This window comes from Sus scrofa, chromosome 13 (genome assembly GCF_000003025.6).
Source record: "Sus scrofa isolate TJ Tabasco breed Duroc chromosome 13, Sscrofa11.1, whole genome shotgun sequence".
NCBI lineage: Eukaryota > Metazoa > Chordata > Mammalia > Artiodactyla > Suidae > Sus > Sus scrofa.
Genome location: NC_010455.5, coordinates 32067481 through 32086567, shown reverse-complemented (window position 1 = coordinate 32086567; position 19087 = coordinate 32067481). Strand labels below are relative to the sequence as shown.

At 46.5% G+C, this 19087-nt stretch overlaps 1 protein-coding gene and 1 pseudogene across 20 annotated transcripts in view; both read right to left on the bottom strand.

Annotated features, from left to right (window-relative positions):
* Positions 1 to 19087, bottom strand: part of DAG1 (dystroglycan 1) — a 64432-nt gene that overhangs the window by 5883 nt on the left and 39462 nt on the right. For 18 of the 19 annotated variants that reach the window (XM_021068740.1, XM_021068743.1, XM_021068744.1 and 15 more), the window contains one exon: positions 15651 to 16041. In XM_021068740.1, coding sequence (XP_020924399.1) covers positions 15651 to 15935 — 285 coding nt within the window. In that variant the 5' untranslated portion in view covers positions 15936 to 16041. Of the gene's footprint in view, positions 1 to 15650; positions 16042 to 18840; positions 18933 to 19087 lie in introns of all 19 variants that reach the window. The other variant, XM_021068749.1, reaches the window with a different exon arrangement.
* Positions 5056 to 10415, bottom strand: LOC110256541 (annotated as a pseudogene). Its single transcript, XR_002338173.1, has 2 exons — positions 6233 to 10415; positions 5056 to 6003 (listed from the first exon to the last, which is right to left on the bottom strand). The product of XR_002338173.1 is annotated as a tumor suppressor candidate 2-like (transcript).

The following is a 19087-nucleotide window of genomic DNA, read 5'->3' as shown; positions in this document are numbered from 1 at the left end:
GCTCCACTGTCCTGTCCATCAAGTCCAGAGACACTGGTCAATAGAGGGCATGTCTTACTGCCAGCCCCAGCCCAGGAACTATCCTTTATGGTCACTGCTTATCAGCAGAGGGACAGGAATGGCCTTCTCTGTGGCAGGAAGGCCAGAGCTATGCCTACTGGGTTCCCCAGGGGCTCTGGTTCCTCTTGCCAAGAGCCAGGTGCCTGAGTGATTGAGGAGGAAACCCTGAACTTTTTACCTAATTTTCCCAGCCAGGATCCAGGTGTCCAGGTGGCATGCCATTCTATCAACTTTATCGGGGACCAGATATTTACTGCCCAAAAAAAACAGATTTCCTATCTGCAGCAAAAAGCCATAAGAAGACATGACATTATGAGGAGTTGTCCTTCAGTACTTGCTCTTTGAGCCGTTGAGTTCACTGAGGGTCTATGAACAGTGTTTCTTTTGTGACACCACATTCCATCAACTCTAGGGTGCACAACCATCTAATTAATGCACCACCAAGAATCCTCCATCCTGTCACTCACCATTCACTGCAAACACAGCTAACATCTGAAACGGTAAAATGACTATAAACATGGGTGCCTGTCTTTAAATCCATGAAAAATACTAAATATGTTCTCTTCTTCCTTTACAATCTTTTTTAGCTAAAAAAACACTTACTACAACTGCTTTGACTGAAAAACCTATGCTTTAAATTTTTTTCAGTTCAATTATATTAAATACAAAAACTTCCATATCCACATATAAACATATAAAGGAGTTCCCGTCGTGGCGCAGTAGTTAACGAATCCGACTAGGAACCATGAGGTTGCGGGTTCGGTCCCTGCCCTTGCTCAGTGGGTTAACGATCCGGCGTTGCCGTGAGCTGTGGTGTAGGTTGCAGACGCGGCTCAGATCCCGCGTTGCTGTGGCTCTGGTGTAGGCCGGTGGCTACAGCTCCGATTCAACCCCTAGCCTGGGAACCTCCATATGCCGAGGGAGCGGCCCAAACAACAACAATAACAACAACAACAAAAGACAAAAAAAAAAAAAAAAAAAAAAAAAAACATATAAAGCAAAGGCTGAATGCTCTTGTTTTGCAAAAAATGTGAGGCCAAGATGTAAGGCCAAATGGAGAAGTCAAGGGAAACATGAGATGTTTTATAGATGTGGGGTAGAAACTACAGTCCTGAGAGCCAGAGCAGGTGAGTCAGTATGTGGACCCAGGTCTCCAGCCTCCCAAGGGTATTTCTCTTAATCCCACTCCATCCCAATGACTACACCTGGAAGAGTGCAGGCAGACAAAGGAGAACAGGAGGGTCTAGTATGGAGCTCTGACTAAGTCAACCAAGCAGACGCCACCTAGAAAAGACTAAACAGGACCAAGAGAGACTAAGAGACGCTCCAGAGGTGGGTGCCAAGTGGCTAGCTAGGCCCATGGGATATGCCTGAATTGCCAGCCAGTTAGGCCTGTGTGTACCCAGCCCTGTGTGTTCCATCAGGAGAGATGAGTAAGCAGCCCCAGTGCTTTTTCAAGTCTGTTCCAGCTACGTAAGAGCACTTTATAACAGAGAAAACAGACGAGGGCCCCCACCTCCTCTAGCTCCCCTGCCTGGCTCACTTCCTACTCTGCTGACCCCAACAGCCACAGTTCTGTTGTCAGACATTTCCTAAGGAATAAACCCAGGCCACTCTTGGCCAAGGCTCTCACACAGCCAGTTTTAGAAAATATACACTTATTTCAACTATGCCAAGTAACATTATATAACGTATTAATAATGTAACATAAATAACAAACATTAAAGAAAATGCTCAATCTCAAACTGGGAGATGGAAGAGCAGAACTGGTGGCTGTATTTTGGTTACTGAAACAAATTATTTCACTGGGGGTCCACCTACAGCTTTATAGACATTTGGGAGAAGCCATGACAAAAAAAGAGCCAAATCTTTCCAACCTATACCTGCCTTCCCCTCTGCAGATTCTGGCTCCTCGGGATCCTGGCGCACTGGCTACTGGTCAGGCATTCAACTTGGACCTGCAGCCCTGAAGCCAACAGTATCCAGTGTCTTGGGTTCTCACTAATCAGACTGAAAGAAGAGGTGCTAACCTGAACGTTCTAAAACCCATGCATCTCTTTCCCATCATGGCTCAGCGGAACTGAATCTGACTAGCATCCATGGGGATGCAGGTTCAATCCCTGGCCTTGCTCAGTGGGTTAAGGATCCAACTGTTGCCATGAGCTGTGGTGGAGGTCGCAGATGTGGCTTGGATCCCACATGGCTGTGGCTGTGGTGCAGACCAGCAGCTGTAGCTCCAATTCCACCACTAGCCTGGGAACCTCCATATGCTGCAGGTACAGCTCTAAAAAGACAAAAATAAAATTAAAAAATAAAATCCATGCATCTCCAAACATCCTGGTACTGGGTACGTCAGGCCCAGGCAGCACTTTGGTTGGCAATGATTCATTTTAAGAGAAGGGACACAGGAAGCAAAACAAATCTGAGTTCCACAAGAAACCTAGCCAAGTCACAACTAAGCTGGCATCTCTGCATTTTCAAGGCCATTTGGGGAAAGCCTCTGAGGTGGGAAGTCACAACATGCCTGAAGGTCTGACAGTGTCCCGGACTCCACTAGCAGCCCATCCCTCTCAAAGGCACTCAGTGAGAAAAATGCTCTGGGATGCAACATCTGCTCTGCTGTGACAAAGCAGGAGCCTCTCAAGCCCATGGGAACTCCAGACATCCTCCCCGGCTTTCAAAACTCCCAGGCTCTAGACTACTTTTCCTCTCAGGCTCTAAGGGTGAATGAAGTGGGATATAAAAGTTCCTTCTAAGAGACACAGTGCCATGACAAGCCACTACTCATCAACAGCCTACCCAAGGGAAGCTCCATCTCCAGGAGCTCTTCGTTAAATTCCAGCTCCAGGCAGTCTGAGGCTTGATCCAATCTCAGCCCATTTTCTCATATGTAAAAAGCGGGAAAAGATGCCAACCTTGTACGATCACAGGGCCAGGAACACTCTGGACTCTGTCAGTGCTCATTCCCCACCCGCCCCTGTGGGCTGAGAGGACACAGTACACATTGTTGAAGCTGCTGCAGAAATGGGCCCAGGGCATGCCAAGGCTCCACTCCCCAGTCATCCTTCCCAAATGGACTTGGACCCAACTTACACTGAGGCCTTGTTCATACCCGAAAGCAGAAACTCAGAGCATCAAAGGGAAGTGGAGAGGCCACAGGAAGAGGCAGCCAAGCAAGATCCTATATGGGAATAAGGCCAAGGCTGAGGACCCTGAGGGACTTTTACCTGTTAAGACCTGTTTGCCAAGAGTTGACCAAAATGTTGAAGTGCATAGGGAAGCAAGAACTTGCTGCAGGTGACAGCCCAAAGCCAGCCTCTAAATCTAAAACAGGTGTGCTTGATCCTGACATATTTTCACATGAAATTCTGACTATCCCTAGAATCCTTGGTTTACTCATATAGAAATTTCTGTCCTAGCTGTACTGTAACCATCCACAACAAACAATTCTAAGGACTGCCAGGCTCAGAATGGCAGGAAAGAAGCAGGAATCAGAGCTCTGTGTGATGTACTCATAGCATCAGTTCATGCATTTGGAGTGACAAGCTGTCCTGGCCACGGAACTTCGCCAGGGTTTCAAGTCAACTGGCCCTCCATCATTAAATACCAACAGTGGCTTGGAGTTGTAGGCTGCAAGGCCTGCTGACCTGATAAAGCAACTGTCTTGGAAAGGAGTCCTCAGGCAATAGGAACACCTGCAGCAGGTGGAAACTGCAGGAGGAAGCCTAATTTGAGAGCACAGGCCACCCAGAAAGACCCAAAAATCTTCCCAGTTTTAGCAACCCTCAGAGAGAACATGTTTCTGAGATGGAAAGTAAGTCAGTCCAGCACTAAGGAAAACAAGATCTCAAACAGGCACATACCCAATTTTAAAAATCTTGATACATAAAGTATATCCCAAAACATTAAGAATCAAAACCACAAAACCTGGGCAGACACAAAAGTTCTAAAGACTACCTGCACAGTGACGCCAACAATTAATCTTCATGACCAATGACTGGGGAACTGCCAAATGTGAAGGGTTTGGTCACTCCTCAGTCAATATACTAATAGATAACTAATAACTGACTTCCTGTTCAGTCCTCAGACATTCTCTCCGACTGCTTTGCTAGAGTCTTCTCTTGCACAGTAGACCATCAAACACTTGGTTTGTTAAAGATATGGCACCTATGCTAAACACCATGCAACACAAGTAAAGTCTCTTGCCTCAAATCAGTATCCTTCCACACCTGGATTAAGAACAAATACACAGAGGAGCTTCTATTACTTAGTCCCTCATCGAAGAGCAGGTTTGCTGCCTACAATCTCAGCCAGCCAGCTAGGCATAGCTGACAGACAAAACTGAGAAGCTGGACTCTTACTAGGGTCAAATTAATTATATGACCATTGGCTCCTAAAATCAAGAAAACCCAAGCTTCTTTTCCTACAAATAATTTTATTGAACAAATAACACAACAGCCTTCCTAGATTAAAGGCTACCTTCCCCAAGCCATTTCTCACACTCTTAAAGCACAGAGTTTGCACAGTAAGGATTTAAAAACAAAAAACAAACAGGAGTTCCCGTCATGGCTCAGTGGTTAACAAATCCGACTAGGAACCATGAGGTTGCGGGTTCGATCTGTGGCCTCGCTCAGTGGGTTAAGGATCCAGTATTGCCGTGAGCTGTGGTGTAGGTCACAGACACAGCTTGGATCCTACGTTGCTGTGGCTGTGGCTCTGGCGTAGGCTGGCGGCTACAGCTCCAATTGGACCCCTAGCCTGGGAACCTCCATATGCCATGGGTATGGCCCTAGAAAACACAAAAAGACAAAAAGCAAACAAACAGTCATTTCTATATAGAAACCAGACTCTGCTCCAACAATATCATGGACTAGACTATTTACAAGCTTTCATTTTAAGTATTCCTTTTATGGTTCTCTCCTTTCCGTCCCTACCCAGCGGCTCCAGTACTTTCTCTTGACTGATCCTGAAGGGATGGGTATACTGTAGGGAAAGGGGAGGTGGGCTCCTCAGAGCTACTGGCACCAGCGCTCAGGTGCTGTCCCTTACACAGGGCGCTGGATGTGTAAGGGCAAGGGAGATTAGACAGAGTAGGTGGGATAGGGCAACTCCCGACAGGCACAGGCATCCAGAGCCCTTCCTGATCCCCATCCTATGCCCTCTCAATTGGTGGTGCAGTGTGTGTCTGTGGGGGGGGACACAACTAGTTGTAGTGGGGAGAGATCAGCCTCACCCTGGGTCGAGGGAGATGCCTCCCACACCAGTCCTAACTCTTATTAACAGCCAGCAAACTGTCCATCCATTTGGGGGTGGGAACAGATGGGCAGGTAGGCAGGAAAGATCAGGCTTGCACTGCCCTTAGCCTCTGTCCAACACAGGAGGAATCGAGGTAGCAAACGGCTGAAACGTTCCAACGAGAGGGTAAAGGAAGTGAGGGAAAGGAAGTTCCCACTTGTGTACAGCTCCCACAGCCCTGGGGCTGGAAGAAGGCAGACCTTGCTTGTAAAGTGCTGTAGCCTCTATCAGGGCTGGGCCCTAGGCAAGCGTGGAAGAAGGCAGGCCAGGCAAGGGCACAGGAACCTGGCCTTCCTGACCAGCATATGCCCTGCCATGCTCCTCATAGGGATTGCTGGGAAAGGTGGGCTGCTAACTCCGCCATCAGCCCTCGCCAGCCATCAGCCACTTCTTGTCCACATACAAACCAACACCCAACCAACACTGTAGGACTGCCCTGCTCACAGCTGAAGGTTCCAGGCCAGTGGAGTTTATTCAGGGTTGTGGCCCCAGCCTAGGTCCCTCAGTGGAAGCCACACCTTGCGCCTAGGGGTTTCTTGCTGGGGCAGGGGGTGTTTATGCCTGCCACCTCCCAGGCCCACACCTCATAGAGGATCACAGGGAAATCCACGTGGAGGTGGGGGGGGGGAAATCCAGTTTCACGATGCCCTGAGGAATCAGGTTCTTTTTTTTTGCTTTTTAGGGCTGCACCCATGGCATATGGAGGTTCCCAGGCTAGGGGTCTAATTGGAACCACAGCTGCCAGCCTAGGCCACAGCCACAGCAATAGCAGATCCAAGCTGCATCTGCAACCTACACCACAGCTTATGGCAACGCCAGATCCTTAACCCACCGAATGAGGCCAGGGATAGAACCCTCAACCTGATGGTTCCTAGTCAAATTCCTTTCCGCTGAGCCACGATGGGAACTCCGGAATCAGGTTCTTATGCACCTGCCTCAGCATGGCCTGCTTCTGCCTGTTCTTGGTGACATCTATCTCCTCATAGAACTTGTGAGCCAGATCCCCATCCTTGCCATAGAACACGGAGCCAGGCACATGAATACGAAGTGGGGAAAGACGCAGCTTCCCAGTCACACTCAAGCTTGCTCAGTGACTGACGCCTCCAGGCAGCCACCAAGGCGAAGGGCCACAGGCCTTGAGCTTTGGAGCCGCTGGTGCCCATGTCAGGGCCATGAGTGCACAGCAGAACCCGCAGCCACTTTGCTCTTACAGGGCCATCGGCATCGCCATGCCTTGCCTCGGCCTCTGCTCGCAGGTGCTGCTGCCACCACCACCTTCCACAGACTTCAAGAAAACCTAAGCTTTATCATTCAGAACCCACAAGGTGGTATCTTACCCATGCAAGAATTACTGGACTTAGAAATGGCAAGCAAAGACTTGAGAAAGATGAGTGAGCATTTGCATAACCACGTCACCTGGATGAGCTGATGACAGCCAGCAAAGAGGGATCTTACTGCATTTGGTGAGAATTCCCTCACACTACGGATCTTTTGGAGGGTTCTTCCTGGGCCTCAGTTGTGGCACCTTCCAACCAACACCCTGAGACAGGATAGCCCCAGGGGTTTGGGCTGGGCCCTTTCCTCAATACCCAATAGATGTGCTGGAGGGGTCTTCCTGAGAAGACCACTGGCTAGTTCATGTCACAGTGGCATACACTGCTGCCCTGTAGCATCCCACTGCTTAGGGCTCTAAGAAGCCTGCCCTGGCAAAGTCCCTGCCTTCCCTAAGATCTAGTCACTGGCTTCCTGACCCATCAGCCCCTCACCCCTCAGTTAAGCTGCAGAGCTGAACCAACATGCAGCTATCTATGGCTGGATACCACAGGCAAGCCCCTGGAGGCACCCACACATAAGGTGATCAAGGCCTCCTTGGAGGAGGTCAACGCATGGCGTGCATCTTTACTCAGGGAGGCAAGAAACAGTCCCTCTGATGGAGCAGGCCTTCGGTCACATTTCAGAGGCTGCCATGATGCTGACTTGCATTCTGAGTGATCCTGTGTCTGTGCCATAGACTATGACAATGAGACAAATCTGCTCTGTGGCCAAGTTCAGCCTCTACCAATGATGCTCACAGGCAGTCACGTGGCTGGGCTGCAGGGAGATGGCATAGGTCAACAAGAGCCTCTGGCTTGAAGTCAAAGGGCCAAGGCTTTGACACCACCTAATGTGAGGAACCAGGGTAGAAGTGGGTACAAGAGGCCTTTGCTTTGTAAAACAGAGCCACATCCATGAGAGACAATCAAGAGACATTCAACTCTCAAACTAGAACAAGGTTCTTGACATAGAGGCCAAGGCCACAAGATCATATGCTGAACACAACTTCTCCAGCTCAGTCACTGCCTTTCTGGTCTGAATTATAAAGTATTTTACCTGATGTTAACTGTTCTCATCTAAAAACAAAGATTAATCATTTTCCTCATAAAGTAAGGGATAGCTCAGCATAGTTACAGCCATTAATAAAACTCTCAGAATCAGTCACTCAATCCCAAGCCCTAACATCATCTATTTTTACTTTGTCATGTTCTTTCAGTCCTTGTCAGTAATCCGTTTTTTTTTTTTTTTTTCTAAAATATAAAAGCCTATATATTCAATGAGTATTTGAGTTGATGTGCCTGGGCAAATGCCATTCTGACAACCCACCCCCAAGGATGCTTTCTTTCGCCAACTCAAATTTCCCGGTGTGCTCCGTTCACAAGGGGTCCATTCAGAGCCAGGGAACACCCACTTGAGGCAGGAAGAAACTGCAGTTCATCTCACACAGGCAGGGTTGCCACAAAGCTCTCAAGCATCCAAAGAAATGTTCCTTTCATGAGTTTCCCTTCCTGGCCAAAAAGAGTGTCCATTGTTCACAGAAGAACAATTGGGGGCCCATGCCAGCTGCTGAGAGCACAGTCCCAAGAAGGGCTGCTCCCAGTCTGCTGACACCCTGGGCTAAGGGAAAGTCCACACTGTCTCCAGACAGTGTGGGAAGAAGGGAAGAAGGGAAGAAGGGATTTAAGAGCCACCTTCATGGGCCCTACCAAAATGAGACATCTGAGGGGGATCTAGAAGGACAGCCCAATCATTTCATGAGATGCAAAGACATCTCTCCTGATCACTCTAGAGAAGAGATGTTAGAATGCCTCCAGCCATATAATCGCCTTCCTTAGCCAGTCCCACTGAAGTCAGAGGAGAGGCACCCACAGGGAGCTGGTGCCAATCCCAAGGGAAGCAAGAGTCAGGAGGGGTAACATATTATGGCCAGTTTGGGACAGCTTATGATCTGCCCAGCAAAGGCAAAGCTGGGTTCTGTGGGACCTATCCCCACAGACCCTGATGAAGAGAGAGGGTGCTCTAAGATCTAAAGGCAGCTTTGAGAGCAAAGAACAGTCAAGAGCTGGGATGAGCTTTGTATACACATCTAGTCTGGTCCAAGGGAGCACACACTAGGACCATCTGCTTTAGGGTGTCCTGAGGCCACAGGAGGGGGACGTAATGCTGGCCTCGAGGGTCTGGAGGTAGCCTGTTGCCCCTTCTTGCATCATCAGATCAATGGACTCCATCTGGAAGGTAAACTGGGGTCAATAACACAAACTGATTCTTCTCTTATTTTCAGTCTTTTAGGGTCACATATGCAGCATATGGAAGCTTCCTGGCTAGGGGTCGAATTGGAGCTAAAGCCGCTGGCCTATGCCATAGCCACAGCAACAGCAACGTAGGATCCAAGCTGCGTCTGCAACCTACACCACAGCTCACGCCAATGTCAGATCCTTAACCCACTGAGTGAGTCGAGAGATCGAACTCACATCCTTATGGATACTAGTAGGGTTCGTAACCGCTGAGCCACAATTGGAACTTCCTGATTCTTTTTTTTTTTTTTCCTTTTTTGGCTGTCCCTCGGCATATGGAGTTCTGGGCCAGGGATCAGATCCAAGCTGCAACTGCAACATAAAGTGCAGCTGTGATAATGCCAGGTTCTTAACCCACTGCGTGGAGCTGGGGATCAAACCTGCATCCCAGCACTCCCAAGATGCTGTCGATCCTGTTGCACCATAGCAGGAACTCTGCAAATTGATTATTGAGGTAGAGCTGGAGAACAGCAGGGAACTAACAGGGGCTGGATGGGATGAGACTGGACAAAGACTTTTCAAACATGAAAAGAGTGTGAGGTATGGAGCAGAGCAAAGGATTCAGGACCTCAGGGCTAATCCTCCAGGCAGGCAAGTCTCTTCCTCTTCCAGACCTACTGGATGGGCATACCTGGCTGATGCCAAGCAGCACTTTCTCTGTCATTGTGATTCCCAAAATTGCCACAACCCCCTGAAATAACAAAACCATCAACCCACACAGGTCAAACAAGGCTTGGCAGGTGGCCAGTACAACTCGCTTAGCAAAAGACTTAATTTTCTATCCTTTTTATAGACTGTTGTTATATAGTCTGTTACAAACACTGAATCACTCTATCTCCAACCACCACACACATTTTCTGACCTGTCAGCAAGTATGACACTACCTAACCTCATCGGTTCTCGGGACAGACCATGCTCTGCCCATACATCTTCATTAGGCAATTTGGCCACATTCAAATTAAATCAAAGACCAATCCTCACCTGGAAACCCCACATAAGGCTTGGACAAGCTTAGTCTCTTGCTGCCTTGACACAGGTTGACAGAGTGGGTTAAGGATGTGGTATTGCCACAGCTGCAGCTTAGGTCACAAATGCAGCTCGGGTTTGATCCCTGGCCCAGGAATTCCATATTCTGTGGGGCAGCCAGGCTTCTGTGGGAAGTCTGCTTTCATCACGGTGGAGAGAAAAGGCTCCAAGTTGAAGCCTGAAAGAGGTGGCTGTACCCATGCTGACAGAAAGAAAAAAGAACCAGTGGCCTGGGGTAAGCCCTGAGCTTGGCATATCTGTGGGACAGAAAGGGGCTTGTGTGGCTGGGACGTGATATGCAAAAAATGGGAGAAAGAGGAGGTAAGAGGAGTTCCCGTCATGGCTCAGTGGTTAACAAATCCGACTAGGAACCATGAGGTTGAGGATTCGACCCCTGGCCTTGCTCAGTGGGTTAACGATCTGGCGTTGCCGTGAGCTGTGGTGTAGGCTGGCGGCTACAGCTCCAATTGGACCCCTAGCCTGTGAACCTCCATATGTCGAGGGAGCGGTCCAAGAAATGGCAAAAAGACCAAAAAAAAAAAAAAAAAAAAAAGGCGAGGCCAGTTCAACTGAGGTTAATCCTAAGTGCAGGGGAGCAGAGGAGGCCTGTCCTTAGCAGATTTAAGCTTTATAGAGACAAAGATGTCTCTTGCCTCTATATAAAGGCCAGATTGAGTGGTCAAGAACAGAGGCAAGGGGGCTTGCAAAGAGAGAAAATCGATCAGTAATCTGGATGACAGTATTAGTGATGGATATGTCTTGGAGGTCACCTCCAACAAGGCTCCTTGGGACACTTGATCTAAAATGTTCCTCACATACACAAAAATATTGGGCACCCATTAAAGTCACATTCGGAGTTTCCCTGTGGCACAGCAGGTTAAGGATCTGGAGTTGAAACTGTAGCAGCCTGGGTGGCTGCTGTGACAGAAGTTCAAACCCTGGCCTGGGAACTTGCACGTGCCACAGGCGCAGCCAAAAAAATACAATAATGTTACATTCCCAAAGAATACTTAATAACCAAGAAGAAAAATTCAAACTACAATGAATGAAAAGAAAGGTCAAAAATAGGTCCAGTATGATTTCAGGTCTGTCTAAAATGTATGTGTGCGTATGTGATATGGACATGTCTTGATGAACAGAAAATGACAGAGGAGTCCACCAGTAATAGGAACTACATGAGATTTTCTTTCTCCCTTTCTTTTTTCTTTTGTTTTGCTTTTTAGGCCCGCACCTACAGCATAGCATATGGATATTCCCAGGTCAGGGGTTGAGTCAGAGCTACAGCTGCCTGCCTAAGCCATTGCTCACAGCAATGCCAGATCCTTAACGCACTGAGCAGGGCCAGGGACTGAACCCACATCCTCATGGATAGTAGTCAGGTTTGTTACCACTGAGCCACAACGGGAATGCCCCTTTCTCCCTTTTCTACAATGTACATTTACACATCGTTATTATGGGGGTACAGAGACAACTCCTTTAATGTAAAGACTTTTCAATCCTGTTTTACACACAAGGAAACCAAAGCTCTAGGAATGAAGTCAAGCATTCTGATCTGATTTCTCACTCTACGCAACCCTGATGTTAAGACTGATTGGGATGTAGAGTCACGCATTTTCATCTGTTTTTCTACAGGTTAATCAGCTACTAAATGGTCTGCTTTCTACTGATAGATATGCTCAGATCAAATCCTGTTTTCCTAGTAAAATCCCTGCTCTCCTGGTGAATAAGCCTTTTAAATGTCTCTCTGACAAACACAACAAATATCCAGCTCACTGTATCAATTCAAGGCACCTTTGGTTAAGACTAATTTAGGTGCAACATTTCAGTGGCCACTGGAACAAGCGCAGTCACTGAAGCATTTGGATATTCAGAAGATGAAATCTGGGAGTTCCCATCACGGCTCAGTGGAAACAAATCTGACTAGTATCCGTGACAACACAGGTTCGATCCCTGGCCTCACTCAGTGAGTTAAGGACCCAGCATTGCCGTGAGCTGTGGTGTAGGTCTCAGACACGGCTTGGATCCTGCATTGCTGTGACTGTGGCATAGGCCAGCAGCTACAACTCTGATTTGACCCTTAGCATGGGAACCTCCATATGCCTTGGCTGTGGCCCTTAAGAGATTTAAAAAAAGGAAAAAAAAATGAAATTTGAAGCTGGGTAAGAAATGTACCTCTAAAGCCACCATTCCTTATCTAATGGTCACACCAGAATCTAGCTTTCTGGGTTATCATGAAGATCACATGGAAATTTTTTGCAAAGACTCTACAAATTAGAAAGAGCCCTATGGAAGTGAGCCAGGACCTTCAGAAGTATGATCATCTCTGAGAACACAAGGCCACCCTGAGAATCATAACCATAAAAAGAAGGGGCCAAAAAGGAAAAGGAAGTAATACAAGGAAGGTCAGGTGAGGAGTGGGTCTGCCCAGATTCAAGGCAAAGGGGAACAGACATACCTCTCAATGGGATGAGTGGCATGAAATCTGTGACCATTTCTCTTTTTTTTTTGGTCTTTTGTCTGTTTAGGGCCACACCTGCCACATATGGAGGTTCCCAGGCTAAGGGGTCTAATCAGAGACGTAGCTCCCAGCCTACGCCACAGCAACGCCAGATCTGAGCCACATCTTCGACCTACACCACAGCTCATGGCAACTCCAGATCCTTAACCCACTGAGTAAGGCCAGGGATGGAACCCGCAACCTCATGGTTCATAGTTGGATTCGTTTCCACTGTGCCATGGTGGGAACGCTGACCATTTCTACTCTTAATGCCTAGGACATGTGGGTCAGAGAGGGGCAAGTCAGTAAAGACCTACTAAAACTTATGCGTGCTTTGACCAATGGAGTACAGAGCAAGTGTCACTGTGTAAGTTTTCAAGCTCACACTTTAAGAAACAGGCAGCTTCTATTTCCCTCTATCTTGAAATACTCAATCTTGGAACCCAGTTGTTGTGCCATAAGGAAATCCAAGCAGTCATGGAAAGGTCTATAGGGATAGGAACCAAGGAACTTGATCAGCAGCATCAGCTAAGCTTCCTGTCAAAAGGCAGCACCAATTTGCCAGCCATGAATGAGATATCTTAGAAATGGATCCTCCAGGGCCAGATGAGCCACTCTAGGTACCACCAGAGATAAGATTCCCAGATGAGCTCTGAATCCCTGAATTCCTGGCCACAAAATTGTGAGCAAAACAAATTTTAAACAATTATTTTAAACCACTATGTCTTGGTGCTTTAAACATACCAATAAATAGCTAAGACACTATGTGTATGTAGAAGTCTAAACGCAAAACAGATACAAAAACTATGATAACAACATAGAGATCTTAGAAAATTTTTAGTTCATTTTCTCGCTCTCTCTTTTTTCTTGGTCATTCACATGGCATGTGGAGGTTCCTGGGCCAAGTATCAAACCCAAGCCATAGCAGTGACAATGCCAAGTCCTTAACTGCTAGGCCACCAGGGAAGTCCTGGAATATTTTTAGTTCATTTTCAAGCCACACCTCTGAGGAAAGAATACTGTGGGGCAAGGGTCACCAAACTATGGCCATGAGTCAAATCTGGGCTGACACTTGTTTTTTTTACAGCCTATGAACTAAAGGCTGCAATTTTCACAATTTTCACATGACTGAAAGAAAAAAAAATTTTTAATATAGTATTTCTTGACATGTGAAAATTATATGACATTCAAATTTCAGTTTCAGTAAAGTTTTATTGGAATAGAGCCATGTCCTTTCATTTTCATACTGTCTATGGCTACTTTCATGCTACACTGACAAAGTTGAGGGGTTACAACAGAGATCACACAGCCAACAAGCCAAAAACAATTTTACCACTCCCTCCTTTTTTTTAGTGGCCATACCAGTATATGGAAGTTCCCAGGCCAGGGATTGAATCTGAGATGCAGCTGTGACCTATGCCACAGCTGCAGCAATGGTAGATCCTTTAACCTACTCCGTCAGGTCAGAAATCGAATCAACGCCTCTGCAACCCGAGACACTGCAGTCAGATCTTAACCCACTGCGCCACAGCAGGAACACCTATCTGGTCCTTTTTAAGAAAAGGTGTACTGGGAGTTCCCGTTGGAGTAAGCAGAAACAAATCTGACTAGTATCCATGAGAATGTGCGTTCAATCCTTGGTCTTGCTAAGTGGGTTAAGGATTCAGCATTGCCATGAGCTGTGGTATAGGTTGCAGACATGGCTGGGATCATGAGTTGCTGTGGCTGTGGTGTAGGCCAGCAGCTGCAGCTTCAATTAGAACCCTAGCCTGGGAACCTCCATATGCTGTGGGTGCTGCCCCAAAATGGAAAAAAAAAAAAAAAGAAACAAAAAGAAACAAAAATAAAAGTGTGCTGACCTCTGCTCTAGCAGATGTTCATAGCTTGAGGGGTATAGCCCACCCACCCACATCACCATGATGCAAACTCACTCAGAAGCTAGGAGAAATTCCAAAATCCCACAACCCCAGAAAAACGGATGGCACTTCTTTACACAAAAGCTTCCTGTTCCACCTGATTTCTATTCTAGGTTGGCCAAAACTCTCTTCTATTGTATCAATCTCATACCCTCTTGTTCTCTGAGTTGCTTCCCCAAAAAGAGATGAAAGGCAAGGCTGAAACTTGGGTACTAATTTTTAAGTGACCGAATACATTAGTAAACAGAATACCAAAGCAGAGCAAAACTCCAATATTTACTTATACCTTATTTAAAAAAAATAAGTTCTGAGTTCCCGTCGTGGCTCAGTGGTTAACAAATCTGACTAGGAACCATGAGGTTGTGGGTTCGATCCCTGGCCTTGCTCAGTGAGTTAAGGATCCAGCATTGCCGTGAGTTGTGGTGTAGGTCACAGACACGGCTCGGATCTGGCGTTGCTGTGGCTCTGGCGTAGGCTGGCGGCTACAGCTCCGATTGGACCCCTAGCCTGGGAACTTCCATATGCCGAGGGAGTGGCCCTAGAAATTGCAAAATGACACAAAAAAAAAAGACAAAAAAAAAAAAAAAGTTCAAAGCATTTAAAAGTTCTGTAATTCTTAGGTTTAATCCCATGGTTAATGGAAGGAGAATTTTTCCTATACAAAGGCCCTTCCATTAAGTTCCTAACTTGATGACCAAAAGATCTTTCAGAATACAGATATAAAGATTTTTAATGGTGACTACCTCAAAATAGGAGCAAGAATAAAGGTTGAGGATGCTATTCTGCGATACACGGGGACCCCTAGTGAACATCAGCAGCTGTTCCTCACTTAGGAAATACTTAGCAGGTCCTAGAAGAACTGAACTCAAGAATTGCTGGGAGGAGTTCCCGTCGTGGCGCAGTGGTTAACGAATCCGACTAGGAACCGTGAGTTCCCTGGCCTTGCTCAGTGGGTTAATGATCTGGCGTTGCCGTGGCTGTGGTGTAGGTTGCAGACGCAGCTCGGATCCCGCGCTGCTGTGGCTCTGGCATGGCTACAGCTCTGATTCGACCCCTAGCCTGGGAACTTCCATATGCCGCAGGAGCAGCCCAAAAAAATAGCAAAAAGACTGAGAGAGAAAAAAAAAAAAAAAAAAGAATTGCTGGGAAATTGAAAAACTAAAACTAAAAAAAACCCCTAAAACTAAAACCAAAACTAAAATGGAAAATGAGAATTCTTCCTCATTTATAGTTTATAACCAGTCTCACCTTGATGATTTCTCCACCGGAGGCAATTAAATCTGTTGGAATGGTCACTCGAAATGAGCGTCCAACGACGGCTGTGCCATCAGGAATGCCAACCACTGTGGGAACAGCCTCATGGAGGTCTGAGAGCACTGAGTGCATGGACGCCTCAAGCTGGTTCTCCCAGTCCCTGACAGCGTCCGAAGGTTCACTGGGCCAACGGGACTGAGTCACAGCCACGGAGAGCAGAAGGAGAAAGGTCCTCCCCCAGAGGGGGATCAGCAGCGAGAGGCCCGCAGACATCCTCATCCCAGGTTCAAGTGGATAGTCTCTCTAAGAAAGGAAGCAAGCGACGTGGTCCCAGAAATGGGTCCTCACCCTCTGCACACCTGCTCCATCCCAGAGCACCCAGAGCCTGAAAAAGAAAAAGAGTAGACTCAGACTTCAGCAACTTCCATGGTTTCAAAGGTGAGCATAGGCAGTTACTACCCCTTAAGTGCTCCTGCCCAAAACATCTACCCTGAGTGGGATCAAGCCTCATCCTGCACTGTCCAGTAAAGAGCTACCAGCTACATGTGGCTACTGAGTACTGGAAATGTGGCTGATCCATTAAGTGTAAAAAACACAATCCGACTTGGAACCATGAGGTTTCGGGTTCGATCCCTGGCCTTGCTAAGTGGGTTAAGGATCTGGCGTTGCCATGAGCTGTGGTGTAGGTCGCAGATGCGGCTCAGATCCTGCGTTGCTGTGGCTCTGGCATAGGCCGGTGGCTGTAGCTCCGATTGGACCCTTAGCCTGGGAACCTCCATATGCCGTGGGAGTGGCCCAAGAAATGCCAAAAAAAAAGACCAAAAAAAAAAAAAACCCAAAAAAACAAACACAGTAGATTCTGAAAACTAAGTATAAAGAAAGAATGTAAAAATACCTCAATTATTTTTTTTTTTTTTTGTCTTTTTGCCATTTCTAGGGCTGCTCCCGCAGCATATGGAGGTTCCCAGGCTAGGGGTCTAATCGGAGCTGCAGTCGCCAGCCAACGCCAGAGCCACAGCAACATGGGATCCGAGCCACGTCTGCGACCTACACCACAGCTCACGGCAACGCTGGATCCTTAACCCACAGAGCAAAGCCAGGGATCTAACCTGTGACCTCATGGTTCCTAGTCGGATTCATTAACCACTGAGCCACGACGGAAACTCCCTCATTAATTCTTTTAAAATATTGACTACATACCGAAACAATATTTTGTTTCTAAAAAAGTTAAGTAAACAAATATTAATAAACAATAAATAATAAAGATTAAATATATGATTAAAATTAATTCCATCTACTTATTTTTAGTTTTTTTTCATGTGGCTACCAGAAAATTTAAATTAAATGACATATGGATCACATTATATTTCTGTTGGCTAATGCTGCTCTAGACCTAACTTTCGGTTTACAGGAAACACTGGGACCATGAAGACACAATCAGACAAATCTAGAATTCGGAAACTTCTAACAAGATAACTGGTCTGGTCTTTCCAAATGAAGACACCTCTACATACAAGGGGACTGTTCTAGATCTAAAGATTGCAACCAAATGCAGTGTGCATCTTGACTGGATCCTGGATTTACTTTAAAAACAAAACAAACGCATAAGACCAGCTCCCAAGGGATAACTGGGGAATTATGCATTTGAGCTGGATATTAAATTTACTGTTAATTTTCTTAGGTGAGCTGATGGTGGTGTGGCTCAGTAAGAGACTATCCTCAATTTTGAAGTCTGTAGGGATAAAGTATCAAAAATCTCTGCATTTCACTTTGAAATGGTCCAAAAGAAGAAAAAACAAACAAACAAACAAACAAACATGTGCATGTACATAGAGATAAAACAATGTGGCAAGTATCACAATTATTAAATCTCAAAAAAATACTTCTGAAAAGATTAAAAAACCAAGCATTTGCACACAGAAGTGTAGTAACTGCCCACTTCTTATCCCCATGTAGGGCATTTATTTGCAAACTCCGTGCCAGTGAGCAAAACTTCTTTGATGGAGTTCCCTGGTGGCCTAGCAGGTTAAGGATCCAATATTGTTATTGCTGTGGTTTGAATCACTGCTGTGGCATGGGTTCAACCCTGGCCTGGGAATTTATCCATGCTGTGGGTACAGCCAAAAAAAAACAAAACTTATGTGAACTCTCTTGTCCTTCACCCCCAACAGACTAATTAGAACCCTGTACATTGTCCCCTCTCCCTCACACCAGATTCAAGCAGCTCATGACTCTGCTCTAAGGCTGGCAGTCACAGAGATGTACCGTGGGATGTTCTGTGTGCCCACAGCCATTACAAGCAATTTCCCATTCTGGAAAGGATGAAGCCCTGCCCTGAGCCAAGCTGTTGAGAGGCCACATGGTATCTTTCAACCTGGGTAAGGCAAAGTAAATAAAACTGCTGAAGAAAACAAGGCCACTGAAATGGGCAGCACAATCTAAAGTCAATGCAAATCCAAGCCAAGGCCAAAAGGGTGTTTCGTTTTTGTTTCTGCTATTGATTTTGCTATTCCTGTTCTTATTTTTTGAACTAACATTCATGAAAAAGAGACAGAACTCAAGAAAGCAAAACAGAAGTTCCCACTGTGGCTCAGCAGAAATGAACCCGACTAGTATCCATGAGGATTCAAGTTCGATCCTTGGACTTGTTCAGTGGGTTAAAGATCCAGCCATGAGCTGTGGTGTAGGTCACAGATGCAGCTCTGATCCTGTGTTGCTGTGGAGTAGGCCTGCAGCTGCAACTCCGATTCAGTCCCTAGCCTGGGAACCTCCATATACTGCAGGTGCAGACCTAAAAAGCAAAAAATAAAGAAAGAAAAAGGGAGTTCCCGTCGTGGTGCAGTGGTTAACGAATCAGACTAGGAACCATGAGGTTGTGGGTTCGATCCCTGCCCTTGCTCAGTGGGTTAATGATCCGGCGTTGCCGTGAGCTGTGGTGTAGGTTGCAGACGCAGCTCGGATCTAGCGTTGCCGTGGCCTGGTGTAGGCCAGCGGCTTCAGCTCCGATTAGACCCCTAGCCTGGGAACTTCCATATGCCGCGGGAGCGGCCCAAGAAATGGCAAAAAGACAAAAAAAAAAAAAAAAAAAAAAAAAAAAAAAGAAAGCAAAACAATTGTTGAGGGCTGGGTGTCCCATCTTACCGAACTAAGACTTAACAAATTACTGTATTTAAGGCAGTCTCACATGGGGCAGAACAGACAGAGGCCTGCGGAACCAGAGGGAGAGCCCCAAACCAACTTGCAAAGCTATTCAAAGGCACCAGAACAAGTGGCCATCTATGAAGAAAAACAAACACAATTAGGTTCTTCTGTTACTTCTCCATCAAAAACAAGATCAATCCCAACTGGATTAAGTACATAAATATAAAAGGCAGAACTTTAAAATTTTTAGAATATAGTAGTATGTCAGTTTCTTTCTTCTTTTGCTATTT